The 18520-nt window shown below is 33.8% G+C and overlaps 1 protein-coding gene across 3 annotated transcripts in view; it reads left to right on the top strand.

Moving 5' to 3' along the window:
• The window catches only part of LOC138711753 (hemolymph lipopolysaccharide-binding protein-like), a 62158-nt gene extending 51222 nt beyond the window's left edge, over positions 1–10936 (top strand). For all 3 annotated transcript variants that reach the window (XM_069842935.1, XM_069842936.1, XM_069842937.1), the window contains one exon: positions 10599–10936. In XM_069842935.1, the coding sequence (XP_069699036.1) occupies positions 10599–10753 (155 nt within the window). In that variant the 3' untranslated portion in view covers positions 10754–10936. The remainder of the gene's footprint in view (positions 1–10598) is intronic.
• The last annotated feature ends 7584 nt before the right edge of the window (positions 10937–18520 follow it).

Here is an 18520-nt window from a genome sequence, read left to right as displayed (position 1 = left end):
ATGTCCGATACTACTCGACTCTCCCCTAATAGTACTCATATTAATAAGGTTCTTATGTTACAAAAAAAACTATTAGAATTTAACATATTCATCAATGAAGGCACCCTGCAGACCGTTATTTATGAATGAAAAAGCAATGACTGTAACATCACTGTATATTTATCAAGCCCTAAATTTTGTCAAAGATAATTCACAAATATTGACACATAGGAATGATGTTCACCTATACAACACCAGAAACCGTGACCTTTTTGAAATACCAAAACAATAAACCACTATTTTATTATATCTTTAAAAATTGCAAATAAATTTTCGACACATTTTTTCAATCTAGAAAGGCAGTCTTTTAACAGAATTGTTTGTGGTTGGTTGATCAACAAACCCTTTTATGATATTAATGGGTTTTTTAATGTCAATGTTGTTGAGTGTTTCTGATAGAATTTTATTGTTTTTTGTCTCTGTTGTTTATTTTAGGCTATATGCATTATTTGACTTGGTCAATTGCATAAATTTGTGTTCACTGACTGTACGATGCTCAATATACAGACAGGCTTCCAATGTGTGGCGAAATGGAGAAATGACTCTAGTACGTATATTCAAGGCAGAAATTTAATTCTCGTTGATGTGTCAACAGAGTGACGAGTGCAATGATCATAATACACAAGTTGGTGCAGGTTTGACCGTGATAACTCTGTGCTTTCCGAGAAGAGTAGCTGAAATCTTTTGTGTAGGTAGGTTAGGTTAGTTCGTGTTAGTTCAGTTTACGTTAAGTTTATATTAGGTTAGTGCAGGCATGTCAACTGATACCCATAGACACAAGCGCGGGCTTTAGAACTCAGGAAAGCCTCCAGTGATGTCAATTAGAGTTGAGCTTAAACGATATTTTCAAGTATCTGTGACAACTGTGACTGTGACAATTAAATATCTGTGACTTTTATCTGTGATTTTGTCACACCGATATTTTATATCGCTAAGTAAGCACAATATGCATGAATTATACCGATATTTTATCACACCGATAAAAATTAACAGAAAATATTGAAGACCAGTGCAATGTGAATACGATTTCTCTATACACGCCACACTTCAGTGGTTTATATGGGAAAATCCAACAAATAAATTATGTACATGTACCATTAACAAATAAATGCTAATCTGACTGAACAGTAACATGTAAAAAGTTAACCTTATATACCAAGAGGTTATATCGTAGTTGATTGTAGATATGGAATCAGTTGATAATTTTTAATGTAGTTGGGTACGGAGAAATTGAGGTTATGTGATTATCCTAATCGTTTTAAAAATTGATCCTTTTTATTGTATATAATATAATCGATAAATTATTTTAAGTCGTGCATTAACATTATAATATTGAGTCAATAAAAATTAACGAAACATAAGTATTCGGAAAAACAATAGAAAATAATTACAGAACAAGACAGTTGTTCAGACAGGATTTTACACAAGATAAAGTATTGGTAACCAATGGTATTATTATTATTATTATTATTATTATTATTATTATTATTATTATTATTATTATTATTATTATTATTATTTAAATCGTGTAATCACTATATCATTTATAATAAGATGGTGAAACTAGCGCTGAAGTAGTTTCGGCAATTTCGGATGTGAAAATCATTGCATTTATAAAGAATTTTTTTGTGGAGAGACAGTTCCTCAGGTTAAACTAGCGCTGAGGTAGTTTCGGTGATTTCGGAAGTGAAAATCGTTGAATTTGATTGTTTGTGGAGATGCAGTTGATCGTATATCCAAGGCATAACAAAGCCTAAACTAACCAAACCTAACCTGTCACAGATTCGTATATGCAAGGTGTATAAGGGGAATACGAAGGAAACTACCTCAAGGTTAGTTTAGCCAAATAAGTTTTATCTCGTTCGGTTTTAATTCTATAGGTGCTGTTGTCGGCTTGTGAGAAATGCTTCGAAAGTTCGGAAGAGCATAACGTTCAGTGACACGGAGTGAACTAACATGATTTACGTTTGATACCCCTTATTTTCAAATGTAATTAATTATCCCATTTATGTGTAAGTGTAGGCCTATTTTAAAAGTGTGCAAGGGCAATGAGAACGATTTGTTAGAGCAGTGTCTGCTAGATGTCAGATCTTTTTGGAATTTATAAAATTGACAATTTTTGCTAACTACCCCATATTATTATATTTAAAAGTTGAAAATTACTTGCAAGTTGATGATTTTAACAATATCTAGATAAATATCACTAAATATCAAGTTTAGAACATTGATTAGGCCTATTAATTGGGTGAAATAACACCCCACACGAGTACCAATGTTAGAAAGCACTGTGCGATTTCCTAAGAGTTAATAACCATAAACAACATACCGGTAATGAACTTATTACAAATAATTTTATTTTAAGTTTAATTATTTTAATTTATACTACCCTGCACTGTTCGTGTTAGAGCTATACATTAAAACTGGATCATACATAAATGAGAGAAGTACATGTAAAGTTATTAAAATAATGTAGGCTCCTGTAACTATTCTGTTTGTAATTAATAGTATAACTAAAAAAAATATTGTTGCTGCGTAAAAATTGAGTGGAAAATACTTATACATTAATATATATTCACAGTAATACGAAAATGTGAAGATCTCGGGGGAATATATTATTTATAAAACATATATTCAGACTTAATATGAAAACAAAATGTCAGATTCATAATTATATTATTATAATGCCGCTAATAACTTTGCAACACATCATCACTTTGAAAAAAATAATATTGAACAAAATATCACGAAAAAATAATCAAATACCACCGCCCGATTGCTGTTATTGTATCATGCACATGCGCAAACCCACGACGTAGAGGAGAAAATATCAGTCGCAGACGTTGCAACAGTCACAGAGTACTGAATACGGAGCAGATTTCGATAGCGATATTTTGTCACAGATATTTCGCGTCATCAGTCACAGGTTTATCTGTGACAAAAAAATACCTGTGACAAAATATCGGTTTGTGAAATATCGGCCATCTCTAATGTCAATCAGAGCGTACATGCGCTACGAGAACGCTTGCGCTACTGGAGCAAGCAGAGTGCGCCAGCTACGAATACGAGCTGCAGTGAGGGTTGTACAGTGTACAGTAGAGTTGGGTCGATTCGTGAACGAATCGTTCATTCGAACGACTAATAATAAAGAATCGTAAGAATCGATTCGTGGTATCAACGAATCGTCGTTCAAAAGAATCGTAACGAATCGTCGTTCAAACGAATCGTAACGAATCGTCATTCAAAAGAATATGAAGGAATCGGCATGGTATCGTAACCCACGATTCTATTCGTTGTTTGATGTAACCTGTCAACGGACATTTCCGAACCGTGTCGAATGCTCCCGAGCGAGAGTGAAATCAAAATATGTACTGCATTTGTTAAGTATGGAAAATAATGAACACAAACCTGAAATTTGCATAGTTAAATAGAGATGTAATGCAAAAAATGTACTTCATAATAAGGTTCAGTTGATAAATTATAATTTAGAGACATTATCTTGGGTAATTTTGTAGACTAATGGAGTTCATACTGAATGGTTCCAGCCAATGAGAAAGAGACAATCCAATGTCTCGCCTCTTATGCCATCTATGAGAGAGATGTAGAACGTTTTTGTTCTACGCGTGGTTTGCAAAGGAAAGTGTCTTGCGACGATTCAAAAGAATAGTTGGAATCGCAGACTGGGAAGAATCGTGAACTCGTTGACGATTCAAAAGAATAGTTGGAATCGCAGACTGAGAAGAATCGTGAACGAATCGTTAGAATCGATTCGTAATGTGTGATTGAATCGTTGGAATCGACTTCTGAAAAAGAATCGTGTTGCCCAACTCTAGTGTACAGTAGGCATTAATCATGCACCCTGCGAAGAGATCGTATAACAAGTTCCAGTTCGCATGGGCACTGCAGTTCCTATGCAAGAAACAGGAAGGAGATATACAGTGCTTAATATGTGGACAACATACGATTAGTAAGAAAAGCAGCATACAGCGACATTATCCAACATACCGAGAACAAACATACAGAAATATCGAGGGGGAAGAACGATCAAAATTATTACATACATTACACTGCCCTCCCAAGCCAAAAGGCCGTACCTCAAAACTTTAATATTTTTCAGTATTGAGGATTTAGTGAATGATCAAAGCGCGCCTACTTTTAAAGTTAATTTATTGGAATTTTCAGCGTATTCATTATAGAAATATATTCAAAATATATAGAATACAATTTTTAGGCTAATTAGCTTACATTTTTATGGACAATTTGAGATACGCCTAATTTGCTAAGTATTAATATTAATTGTTGAAGATACTGATATGCTTAGCAAATTAGGTGTATCTCATATTGCACATAAAAACCGTAAAAAAGGTATCCCCGTAACATGCCATGAAGGCACTTGGGGGGCATGGAAGTAGAGCCCCATACTTTCCATGACCTCGGCACTAGACTGAGGTGGTGTGGTCGGCACCACGCTCTGGCCGCCTTTTACCCCCGGGAAAGACCCGGTACTCAATTTTATAGGAGGCTGAGTGAACCTCGGGGCCGTTCTGGAAGTTTGGCAACGAGAAAAAATCCTGTCACCACCTGGGATCGAACCCCGGACCTTCCAGTCCGTAGCCAGCTGCTCTACCAACTGAGCTACCAGTAATTGAAATTAATTCTGTTTTATTTTATTAATTATTTTTATTATTTTAATAAATTACAACACATACTAAATAGCAGTATTGTAAATACTGCAATCTAAGACAAATATTATCTAGAAAATTAGTGAAGAGACAGCAATTTATTTACCAATCATTCTGTCTAATTTGACTAGAATGGCAAATAGGAAATACTAAGCGAAAAGAACGTATGTCTGAGAAACGGCCTTTTTGCTTAGAAAAATGAACTTCCGCCAAATTCGCTTAGGAATTCATATTAATTTTGAGATACGGCTTTCATTAAATCTCATTTTAAAGGCACAATTTATTGAGAATCGGCCATTTCCTTTAGGAAATATATATATATATATATATATATATATATATATATTAGCATCTGAACTATCCAATTATTTCAAAAACTGATTTTCAGAAAATCCTTGAGATACGTCCTTTTGGCTTGGGAGGGCAGTACAGACTACCGTAAGTGCAAATATCTAGATTATTTACTATGTATCAATTAATTTATTATTTTATTGAGGGTCCTTACAGGGAGTTATCCCCAATTACAAGTACACCAACATAAAGAAATACAAACAACAAATTAAAAACAATGATTCATAAACATGTGCTGTAAACACAAAGTTTACAAAAGTTCAGTGTATATACTAATGTGATAAACTTCTAATTTCCAAATACGTAAACTGAATTGACAGATGTATAGGGCTGCATAACAAAAAAATCAAGTACAGTTATTAAAGAGGTATTCAATTGAAGACAGTCCTGTAGGCCTAAATAAATAGTGTTCAAATTTAATGTATGGGCTATTCCATCTCAAGTCGACCGAAATATAGAGAAAATTGACCTTGCATTTTTTAAATACAATGAAACTTTTTCTGTCCGTTGACAACTGTGATACAATGCTTTGTGGAAAGTTTGAGGCATCAGAACTTAATAGTGTTTAAATTAAAAATAGTTTAATTTATCGTATTTTCACAAAATTAGCAACTTTAAACTGTTGTGGCTCCGAAACCCTTTCACCCAATGATCAAAATCATGGTTTATTTTGATGCTGAGAAATTAAAGTTTATATTGACATGTAAACAGTTTTTCTTACTTTTTATGGAAATGGAGGAATTTAGATTTTTCCTCATTAAGACGCCTTTGCCCACGAAAAAATATTTTTAAATTATATGGTTAGATCCCGCATTGAAAGTACAAATAAACATATTTTTTACTGGTGCACCGTTGAAAAGAAAGTATTGAAAATATCAAATAAAGAAAATAAATAGTACGCGCGTGAACTAACCAGCTGACTGTGAGACGGGACCTAGCAGAGACAAGCAAGGCCAGGAGACAAAACATGTGATGTTTCGTCTAATAGCGCATAGCTGGGCTAGCTTTATCACAAGTTTTCATAAACACAGGAGTAAAGTGACGCCCAACGCTCGCTTATCTCCAGTGCGTGCGGTATATACTGCTCCGTTCAAGTCTAGGCGTGTGAAAATAATTGACTTTGTCCGCCCCTGTGTCTTGCTCTTATCTGTGTTTACGGCATCCCACTCCAGCACTTGAGCACGGGAAGGAATCGAACGTCCGTTATGCGCTCTTTCTTTGACATCACTGCCCTAAGCGATTTACAGCGGAAAGGAAAGAGACAGACGAAAGAGGTAGTAGGCCTTGCATAGAGGCAAGAGAACTTATTAAAACTGTATCCATGTTAATTTTTATATTTGTCTAAGAAGTAAAAGTGCATTATAGGATGTAAGTTTTAATTTTAATGGTCATTTTTTCACAAGTTTGCTTTTTTATTCAAAAGAAATATTTTCTCAACTTATTTTACAGAAAAGTGATATTTTCAGATATGTTTATTTAGCAGCTTGACAAGTACAGAAACAGTGTTTTCGTAAATCTAATGTTAAATTAAAATTGCGCTTTTTGAATTAGATTCCTTTCAGTTATAAACCCTTTTCTCTGCCATAGTTTTGTAAAAATATAGGCTATATATTTTCCTTCCTTTCCTCTTTTTGTTCTCTTTATCATCCGGTGAATTTATTATCATAGCCTTTTTATCGTGAATTTTATTTAATTTTCGTATTTCTTTTCTTTTTTATTATTTTATTACATTTTGCTATATTCTTCCTTACGTTTTTCCATATTAACCATTTGTACTAAATGAGTTGCTTTCACTTTATTCCAATGTATTTTAGTTTCTTTTTTCTATTATGATATTATTTTCATGTTGTTTAGTGTCGATTTTTATTATGCTATTATTATAATTTTTTGTAATATGTTAGTATTCTCTTCTTAACTTTTTCTTAAATTTTAACTGCTTGTATACTTTGTGACCTGGTAGAGTGTAAGAGAAGGCCCTATGGCCTTAACTCTGCCAGTATAAATAAAGAATTATTATTATTATTATTATTATTATTATTATTATTATTATTACTATTATTATTATTATTATCATATAGTAAATGCTTATTACTAAAGATAGTGTATTGAAAATTTTGAAAATATCCGCATAGAAATTGTTTGTAAGGAAATGAATTAACAAAGCAACTATTGTTACATCATAAACAAAAGATACGTGCCCATGTGTTGTAAAAATGTCAGCTCTACAGCTTCAGCAGATTTCGAGAAAATAATTGAATATTCTTATGATAGGAAGTTGCTCACAAATATCACCTTAAAAGCATAATGCGATAAGAGTTTTGTTATGTAATATTAGTTACCGGTACACTTAAAACAGATACAGTACCTAGGTGACTTTGCTTCGTACTGTAATATTGTTTTTATTAGTTTATTGATTACTTTTGTAAGGCTAAAGATACCATCAATATAAATTCCAACTTGTCATGTCACACTCAATCTCTGTCTTTGGAATATCACTTTCTTTATGAATGATGTGTTTCATCCACTTAATACAGTATAATATTATACTACTATGGAATTTAAGTGAATATTCCTTCTTAACTCTCTATTATATTATTAAGATTTAAAACACAAGTGCAATATTAAGAAATCACTGTTAGTACTTTTTTTTACAGACAATATAGATAATATTAAATACAAAGAAGCCATATAAAAATAACGACATAAAATTTCACGTTACGTGTGAAGTTTGTGCACCACTGTTTTCTTAATCCAACAGGCTGCTTATTCATATATATAATCATACTTAGCGCTTGATGCCCGCGCAAGACGTCAAGGTGAAAAAATGCGCTTTCTTTGACATCACTGGGGTACTGATTACATAAATATATTGGGTCCCTAGTTTCCAACGAATTAACATTGTTTTATAAGGAATTTATACTGTTTTTTAAATAAGTCTCATGTGAAACACAATAACCGTATATTATGAGACTTGGTGTTGAAAAAAGTCTCATGTGAAGGGCAATAAACGTATATTGTGAGACTTGGTGTTGAAATAAGTCTCATGTGAAGGGCAATAAACGTATATTATGAGACTTGGTGTTGAAATAAGTCACACGTGAAGGGCAATAAACGTATATTATGAGACTTGGTGTTGAAATAAGTCTCATGTGAAGGGCAATAAACGTGTATTGTGAGACTTGGTGTTGAAATAAGTCTCATGTGAAGGGCAATAAACGTCTATTGTGAGACTTGGTGTTGAAATAAGTCTCATGTGAAGGGCAATAAACGTATATTATGAGACTTGGTGTTGAAATAAGTCACACGTGAAGGGCAATAAACGTATATTATGAGACTTGGTGTTGAAATAAGTCACACGTGAAGGGCAATAAACGTATATTGTGAGACTTGGTGTTGAAATAAGTCTCATGTGAAGTGCAATAAACGTATATTGTGACACTTGGTGTTGAAATAAGTCTCATGTGAAGTGCAATAAACGTATATTGTGAGACTTGGTGTTGAAATAAGTTTCATGTGAAGGGCAATAAACGTATATTGTGAGACTTGGTGTTGAAATAAGTCTCATGTGAAGGGCAATAAACGTATATTGTGAGACTTGGTGTTGAAATAAGTCTCATGTGAAGTGCAATAAACGTATATTGTGAGACTTGGTGTTGAAATAAGTCTCATGTGAAGGGCAATAAACGTATATTGTGAGACTTGGTGTTGAAATAAGTCTCATGTGAAGTGAAATAAACGTATATTGTGAGACTCGGTGTTGAAAATAAGTCTCATGTGAAGTGCAATAATCGTATATTGTGAGACTTGGTGTTGACGTAAGTCTCATGTGAAGCGCAATAAACATATATTGTGAGACTTGGTGTTTAAATAAGTCTCATGTGAAGTGCAATAAACGTATATTGTGAGACTTGGTGTTGAAATAAGTCTCATGTGAAGTGCAATAAACGTATATTGTGAGACTTGGTGTTGAAATAAGTCTCATGTGAAGTGCAATAAACGTATATTGTGAGACTTGGTGTTGAAATAAGTTTCATGTGAAGGGCAATAAACGTATATTGTGAGACTTGGTGTTGAAATAAGTCTCATGTGAAGGGCAATAAACGTATATTGTGAGACTTGGTGTTGAAATAAGTCTCATGTGAAGTGCAATAAACGTATATTGTGAGACTTGGTGTTGAAATAAGTCTCATGTGAAGCGCAATAAACGTATATTGTGAGACTTGGTGTTGAAATAAGTCTCATGTGAAGCGCAATAAACGTATATTGTGAGACTTGGTGTTGAAATAAGTCTCATGTGAAGTGCAATAAACGTATATTGTGAGACTTGGTGTTGAAATAAGTCTCATGTGAAGTGCAATAAACGTATATTGTGAGACTTGGTGTTGAAATAAGTCTCATGTGAAGTGCAATAAACGTATATTGTGAGACTTGGTGTTGAAATAAGTCTCATGTGACGCGCAATAAACGTATATTGTGAGACTTGGTGTTGAAATAAGTCTCATGTGAAGTGCAATAAACGTATATTGTGAGACTTGGTGTTGAAATAAGTTTCATTTGAAGCGCAGTAAACGTATATTGTGAGACTTGGTGTTGAAATAAGTCTATGTGACGCGCAATAACCGTATATTGTGAAACTTGGTGTTGAAATAAGTCTCATGTGAAGTGCAATAAACGTATATTGTGAGACTTGGTGTTGAAATAAGTCTCATGTGAAGCGCAATAAACGTATATTGTGAGACTTGGTGTTGAAATAAGTCTCATGTGAAGTGCAATAAACGTATATTGTGAGACTTGGTGTTGAAATAAGTTTCATTTGAAGCGCAGTAAACGTATATTGTGAGACTTGGTGTTGAAATAAGTCTATGTGACGCGCAATAACCGTATATTGTGAAACTTGGTGTTGAAATAAGTCTCATGTGAAGTGCAATAAACGTATATTGTGAGACTTGGTGTTGAAATAAGTCTCATGTGACGCGCAATAAACGTATATTGTGAGATTTGGTGTTGAAATAAGTCTCATGTGAAGTGCAATAAACGTATATTGTGAGACTTGGTGTTGAAATAAGTTTCATTTGAAGCGCAGTAAACGTATATTGTGAGACTTGGTGTTGAAATAAGTCTATGTGACGCGCAATAACCGTATATTGTGAAACTTGGTGTTGAAATAAGTCTCATTTGAAGCGCAGTAAACGTATATTGTGAGACTTGGTGTTGAGATAAGTCTCATGTGAAGGGCAATAAACGTATATTGTGAGACTTGGTGTTGAAATAAGTCTCATGTGAAGTGCAATAAACGTATATTGTGAGACTTGGTGTTGAAATAAGTCTCACGTGAAGGGCAATAAACGTATATTGTGAGACTTGGTGTTGAAATAAGTCTATGTGAAGTGCAATAAATGTATATTGTGAGACTTGGTGTTGGAATAAGTCTCATGTGAAGCGCAATAATCGTATATTTTTTAACTGTTATAAATTGCTTGAAAGATGAAAGGAGATGGGTTTATTAACTAAAATCATTATTTTTTACAGATGAGCCACTCAACACAACAGGATACGTTAAATGGGCGTCTGGAGAACCAACCAAGGATGCCACGTGGAACTGCGGGCGTCTTCGACGCGATGGCTACTTTGAAGACTCTTTCTGTCCACACAAATATCCGTTTTTCTGCGAACGTAGTGTATAAAAATATCCAAATTCGTTAAGAGAAGTTTTTCAGTCTTCGTAGTTGTGTTAAACCTGTCGCAAACTAAGGATCAAATTAAAGTAAATGTAGTAGAAATGAACTGCGTAATTTTTGTGGAAGTTATTCCGACTGTGTGAAATAGTATTTCTTGGAATAAAAAGAAAATCTTTATAATAATTAAAATGTATCAATTTATTTTTACATTGTTAATAACTTGAAATGACTAGTGAGAAATATCGCCTTTGATAATTGATTTGTTTTATGTCCACAGAAGCTAATTTTAAAGTACAAGCATGTAAAAGTTTAAAACATTCTGTGACTTGCAATTTCATAAAAGTTGCACTGTTTTTTTTTTTTGTAGTGATAAATCAATATCTCTTGGACGAAACTGTACAGTAGAGGAACAATGTGGCAAAAAATTTTAACTTTCTTCTTAATAATAATAATAATAATAATAATAATAATAATAATAATAATAATAATAATAATAATAATCTATACTAATAATAAAAAAAATGTTATGTTTTATTTAACGACGCTCGCAACTGCAGAGGTTATATCAGCGTCGCCGGATGTGCCGGAATTTTGTCCAGCAGGAGCTCTTTTACATGCCAGTAAATCTACTGACATGAGCCTGTCGCATTTAAGCACACTTAAATGCCATTGACCTGGCCCGGGATCGAACCCGCAACCTTGAGCATAGAAGGCCAGCGCTATACCAACTCGCCAACCAGGTCGACACTAACTAATAATAAATCTGTAGCCGAAATTTTTCTGGTAATTTTCGATTTTCCAAAATAATTGGTCCTAACATATATAATTAACCACCCTGAAACCGAAAATCGCTTTTTTGAAATTTTTGTTTGTATGTCTGTCTGTCTGTCTGGATGTTTGTTACCTTTTCACGCGATAATGGCTGAACGGATTTCGATGAAAATTGAAATATAAATTAAGTTCGTTATAACTTAGATTTTAGGCTATGTGGCATTCAAAATACTTAATTTAAAAGGGGGGTTATAAGGGGGCCTGAATTAAATAAATCGAAATATCTCGCTTATTATTGACTTTTGTGAAAAATATTACATAAAAATTTCCGATAATTTTTATTCTTGGAAAAATTTTGATAGGACTGATATTTAATGAGATAAATGAGTTTTAAAATTAAAATAACTGCCATCTAAGGCCGTGTAATGAAATAAAAAACAAATGACTTCGTCTATAAAGGGCCTTGGACAACAACAAACGAAAGCTATGAAAGATAGCCTACAGAGAATGTTTCTGTGTTTGTATGAAGTAATATCGGAAGCTAAATTAACCGATTTGTATAATTAATTATTATTTCACCATTGGAAATTGTAGTTTCTCTAGATGGACATAATGCTATAATGTTATTACAGTAACTTCTGAGTGAATCGAGGACAGGTAAGATTAAAATAGCTTCTTATGCACAGAAAACTTGATAGGCTATTCTGTACATTCGTTTCCCGCATTTCTTGAAATAATTTTATGATCAAATGAGTGGTTTCTGGATCTAAATGTTCGCATTTTAATTTTTTAAATACAATTTAAATTAAGTAACATAATGAACGATTTATCCTTCTATCAAACATGAATGTTCCCTGGATCAAATGTCCTATTTTAATTATGTAATTACTTTATATTTATTTCTAACGGGTGTAGTCGAGCGCACGGGTACGGCTAGTAATAATAATAATAATAATAATAATAATAATAATAATTTATTGTCAGAATATCAGAACATACATTTGTAAATGTCCTACATGAATTACAGTAAAAGGAAAAGAAGCTACATAAATACAGTAATTATTATAAAGTGTAAGTCATAAAAATAAACTTGTCTATCTTAATTGGGTTATTTTACCACTCTTCATCAACTGCTATGGTTATCTACAGAGCGTTCGCCTACGGGTGGGGCCAGGAAAGCGGCCTGCCTGCGGTGTCGCTTGCGGGAATCGTCTATCCGTAAGTTTCCGCTTTCTATACTATACTCTGTAGGGTTTTAATTTTAAAAGTTTAGGAGAAGTAAAGACTGATGTTTTTGAAACACTAACTTCCTGTGAAACACGTCTTAGAGATTTATTAGGAGAGCGTGTAAATGATGCACTGATTTCATCATTTTTTCCTTCCGTCAATACTCTTTGTTTTCGCTTAGGAATTGTAGCATTTATCGACCCTGTTGGCCTTAATTTGTTAACAAGACGTCTAACAGTTTCTCTACCCTGAATTGGACCACTCGGATATTTCACTTCAAATTGCCTACGCACCTCTCTACATGACTCTGTTTTCACATATGCATCATACATAAAAACTCTGTTCAAGCGTGAATTTTGCGTTTTGCATTGTTAACAAATTTTACACACACGCTGAATATTTAAGCAACTGTGTCAAGAAACTGCACTGTACGTGTTAAATACTGCAACATCTGGCTCACAACTGATAACTTGTCGACCTTGATGTCCTTCATTGTCGAGCGTGTCTCAACAACTGTGCGCAAAAAGCGTCGTATCAGTACATGCCGCTTTCCTGGCCCCACCCGTAGGCGAACGCTCTGTAGCATGTAAATGAGATGGTGATAATGCCAGCGACATGAGTCCAGGATTCAGAGCCGAAAGTTACCCAGCACTTGCTCTTAATGCATGAGGGAAAACTTGCCTTAAAATAATACGATTAATATTCAAGAAACAACGTTTAGATAAAAATGTGTTGTATTAAATAAATGTAACGCCCGTACGAGAAAACCTCGTGTTGGTGGGGGAAAATTGAGCATACAGTAGCTTATTATATTATTTCCTAGAAAGGAAGGTAGTATTATACCCACTTGAAATGAAAATTGAAAGACGTGGTTCTATGTACAGAGTGTTAAAAAAAGTATCCAATATTTTAGAAGGTGCTAGTATTGCACATTGAGCACCTACTATGAACAAGTGTTTAGATCTCAGAGAGTATGTGTTGTAGGACCCATGTTTATTAGACACTATTTTCTTGTTTTGATGCATACTATCATCTCCTAAAATATTGGATACTTTTTTAACACTCTGTATAATAATAATAATAATAATAATAATAATAATAATAATAATAATAATAATAATAATACAGAACATAGTTGATCTATTACGCCTAAAACCATACTGGTGATCCCCAATAATTTCATCTACATATGGAGTTAATATTCTCAAAAGAATATTGGACAAAATTTTGTACGACGTCAACGAAAGTGATATTCCTCGAAAGTTACTACAGTTAGTCTTGTCCCCCTTCTTAAAGATAGGTACGATTATGGACTCCTTCCATTGCTCTAATACAATTTCCTTTTCCCAAATAGCAAGTACAAGCTTATAAATTTCGTTAGATAATGCGCTTCCGCCCTCTTGTATTAATTCTGCTGGAATTTGATCGATACCTGGAGACTTATAATTTTTTCAGATTTTCTATCGCAATTTCGAGTTCAGAAAGTGTGGGTTCGGGTATAAATGGCTCAGCAGTTTGTATTTCAACTTCGTCCCGATCATTTTTTTTTTTTCGTCTTTCTCTTCTGTATGGGCATGAGCATTTATAACTACGATATCGCACCATTTACCTTTAAGTACTAAGTACGATAGCCTATCACTGATAAATTCGACCTTTTTACTGCTGATTTTATTCTTCTATGAATAAAGAATCCTGTTCCTAATTGGTGATTATTGTTTCCTTCCCCATAACACAACAAGTAATCTCCTATTTATGTTATGCCGTTCCCATCTAACCTAACCTCCTGTACTCCCACAAAGTCTATTCTATATCTAGCTAGTTCTTTTGCTACTAATGTTACCCCTCCTGTTCTATAGCCTATAGACTTGTAACATTCCAAGTACCAAATCTTAGAACCTTATTCCTTTGCTGTAGTCGTGCCAGAGAATCAGTCCCATTCCGAGGCTTATTTGAAGGTTCCATAACAAGCTGTTTTTACAGTGATGGGTTGTTAGCCCTTCGCCCAACCCCCAAGCTGAAGGACCACCCCTCATCGGCTGTCCGCGACTGCTTATTCAATATATTCACAGCTACCCTCCATATCTGGAGGCCGTCTCCTCGATCCGCAACCTGAGGACGCGCCATGGTGATAGGGACCCACAATACATGTTAATTTCTTGGTGAGGAAAATTGATTATTGTCCTTAAAATTTAGTTAGTTTAACAAGAAAATTGACAATTACCACGAAGTGGGACGTGTAAAGAGAGAGAATAAGAGCAACTGCAGTTTGTAAATGTACTAAAAGAATAGGCTACCCAGTATAATTAAACTAGTTGAAAACTCCTGCCACAAGAAATTATAGAGAAAAAGCCATCCAGGCTATGATAGTTGAAGTGGAAGTTCACAGCGGGGAAAGAAAATTGACGAAAAGCAAATTATGAAGAAAATGAATAACATGTAAAGTAAAGTAAAGTCAAAATCAGACAGGCCCGAAACGTTAATAAAGTCTCAAGCCAATAGATAGGCTACAGATTGTATTTTATACCATTGTTGTAACTGAATCAGTCTGACGCAACAATGGAAAGAAAAGCAGTAAAATGTTTACAATATCATGTATCTATTTTGGATAGTACAATTTTACTAATTATATTTAAAAAATTGTCAGTCCTGTAATAAAAGTTTTAAAGATGATATAAATGGTGAACAATATTACAAATATTTACAGTGTGAAGATTGGTATCATGAAATTTGTGAAGGACTACTTCGTTATGAAACAGATTTTTCGTGCAAGGCATGCAGGGAGGTTGAAGGTTAAATTTATGAACACATTCAGTGAAATTACTGGGGTTTTGCACATATTGCGAAATTAAGAAAGTGTAATGCGAAATTAAGAAAGTGTAATGCGAAATTAGCACAATACTGTTCCTAATTTGGCAGGAAAGCTATTTTTTCATTTATCTTTCGTTTTCAAGGTCATTCAATCTCAACATTTTTTGTGAACATACGTTATAATCAGGGAACGGATTTATATGGACAAAAAATATATGAAATATGTAAATATATATGTAGTTATTTTTACCAAAATATGGAATTAAATATGGATTTTTACCAAAATATGGAATTAAATATGGACTTAAAATTATAAAAAAATGACTATGTACGTTAAATATTGGTACATTTTAATCAAACTAAACAAAAAATATAATGGACGTACCTTATCTTCCAATGTAGTTTCAACAAAACACAATTTTTATTGTCTGTTACCATAACAATAGGTTACAAACATTTCTTTCAAGTGCTGAAAAGTGAATCTTCTTCTATTGTCTCTGAGGATAGATTTATACTGACTAAAAGAGCGTTCGACGTCACAAGAAGTAACTGGTACATAATTCAATTTCACAATGTCTGCTGGGGATAAGTCCAAGTTAATCTTCACTGTTGATTCACCACTCATCACAGCAACAACCTTTTGTAGTTCTTCATATCCAGGGTTTTTTGAAAGTACAGTGTCCACCTTAGCTCTTACTGCATCTGCAACTTTACCTCTACCACGATTCAGTTGTTCCACAGTACTATTTATAATTTCAAAACTTTCAGATAGTGAAAGGTGCCTATTTTGGAGACTTTTGAGCGTTTTTATGATGCATGAAAATGTATGCTGAATGTGAGCTAAGTCATTCTTCACACTTATGTCACAGGTAACTGTTTTCGCAGTATCAATTGAGACTGCATCTTCAGAGTCCAATGCAAGGAGAACATTGTTAATAGAGTCTATATGTTCGGCATAATATTCAACTGCTTCTAGCCATGTACCCCATCTAGTTAAAATTGGCTTTGGTGGCAATGGAATTTCAGGGTACATTTCTTTCAACACGTTAACTCTACTGGGAGCTTTGAGAAATACTTTTTTCACTGATGAAATCAACAAATCTACTTTAGGGAAATTGTCTCTGACCACTTCTGCCACACGATGAAATGCATGCGCCACACAAGTAAAATGAGTCAATTTAGGATATACTACAGATAATGCTTGTCCAGCTTTGACCATATAAGGGGCAGCATCGCTAATAAAGAATAACACATTATCGTACATAATACCCTTTGGCCACAGGATACCCATAGCTTCGTTGAACAGTTTAACTATAGTTTTGTTATTGCACTTTTCTAGAACATCACAATGTAAAAGAATTCGTTCAGAATATTGTTCACTTAACAAACCGATAACTACATTACCAACAAGTCTACCTTCTTTGTCGGGAGTCTCATCAATGGAAACCCAAATTGAACTATCTTTAATTTCATCTCTTATCTTCTGTATTGTCTCATCGTAGATGGATGGAGCATACGTCTTCCTAAGTGTTGACTCATCCGGGATTGTATGTTGAGTATATTTTTCAAGGAATTCCCTGAAGACCTTATTCTTTAGTTTGTAGAGAGGAATATCAGCAGAGATGAGAGAACGGCACAGGTCGATGTTAAACTCAGATCTTACATTCGATGTTGTTGGTTGTGTTAAAAACAATTGTCTCTGCTTGGAATTTAGTTGTTTGTTGGCCTGATGTTTACTAGTTGTAATGTGTTGTTGCACCAGGAACTTTTGTGTAGATGATACTGCACACTGACACAAATTACAAAATAATATTTTATTGTCAGTTGATAAACCATCTTCTTTAAATTCTGAAATGTAACTTGTTAGTTTTGATTTTAAATTGACTGAATGACGTACTTTTGGCATATTTACCGTCTTTATAGTATGATTTACAAAACTGAACCTATGTGTACTCTGACTGGCATTTAACTGTTGAGCTGCACAACTGAAGTCTGTTAAAAATTTTAAATTAAATTAATACAGTTTTGTAACTTACTTTCCCATTGTTGATAGGACTGCTAATTTTCAAATAACTCTGATGTTAAAGGGATTACTGAACATGTGTTTAAATCTCTATTGTTGAAATGTATTTTTAAAAGTTAATGGAATTTTGTTTTGTTTTATTGTTAAACCTAATATAATATGGACTGTTTTATATGAAATATGGAAAATATATGGAAATTAACGAAAATATGTACTAAACTCTAAAATATGGAAAAATATGGAAAATAAAAGTAGGATTTTTCAACCCTACACATTGTGAAACATAAAGATAATGCAAAATATAAATTATATTAGCTTTATAAGTAAATATGTATTTACATATAAATCCTTTCCCTGGTTATAATGTATAACTTTCTTGTCAACAAACCCCATCTGTTTGAAACATATTTCAATCAGTAATAATTCCGATAGCCTTTGATATAGGAGGTCTTTGCATTAATATGAATAAAACTGAATACCTCGTTGTGGGCAATACTGGAAGAGATATTATCCTACCGCAAGGAACAATTAAATCTGTGAGACATTTTAAGTATTTGGGGTCTATTATCCAAGAGTCTGTGAAGCAGATGTAGATCACAGAGTGTAACAGGCAAGGAGGGCAATAAAGATGATGAATGGGGTACTGTGGAGTAGATCCATTTCCAAACAAATGAAGAAGAGAATTCTACAATCTATAGTTGAATCTGTACTAACATACGGGGCAGAGGGATGGGCACTTGTTGAACGTCAGAAGTGTAAGATACAAGCGACGGAGATGGAGGGACTAAGAAGAGGTGCTAGAGTATCCAGATTGGAAAGGAGAAGGAATGAGGATGAGGCAAATGATGGAGATGGAAGAGTCGGTAATTGAAAGAATCAAAAAACGAACTCTTCAATGGTATGGCCACGTAAAAAGGATGAAAGAAGGAAGATGGCCAAAGATT

Source organism: Periplaneta americana, chromosome 13 (genome assembly GCF_040183065.1).
Source record: "Periplaneta americana isolate PAMFEO1 chromosome 13, P.americana_PAMFEO1_priV1, whole genome shotgun sequence".
NCBI classification, from domain to species: Eukaryota; Metazoa; Arthropoda; class Insecta; order Blattodea; family Blattidae; genus Periplaneta; species Periplaneta americana.
This window is presented reverse-complemented; position numbering and strand designations above follow the sequence as displayed.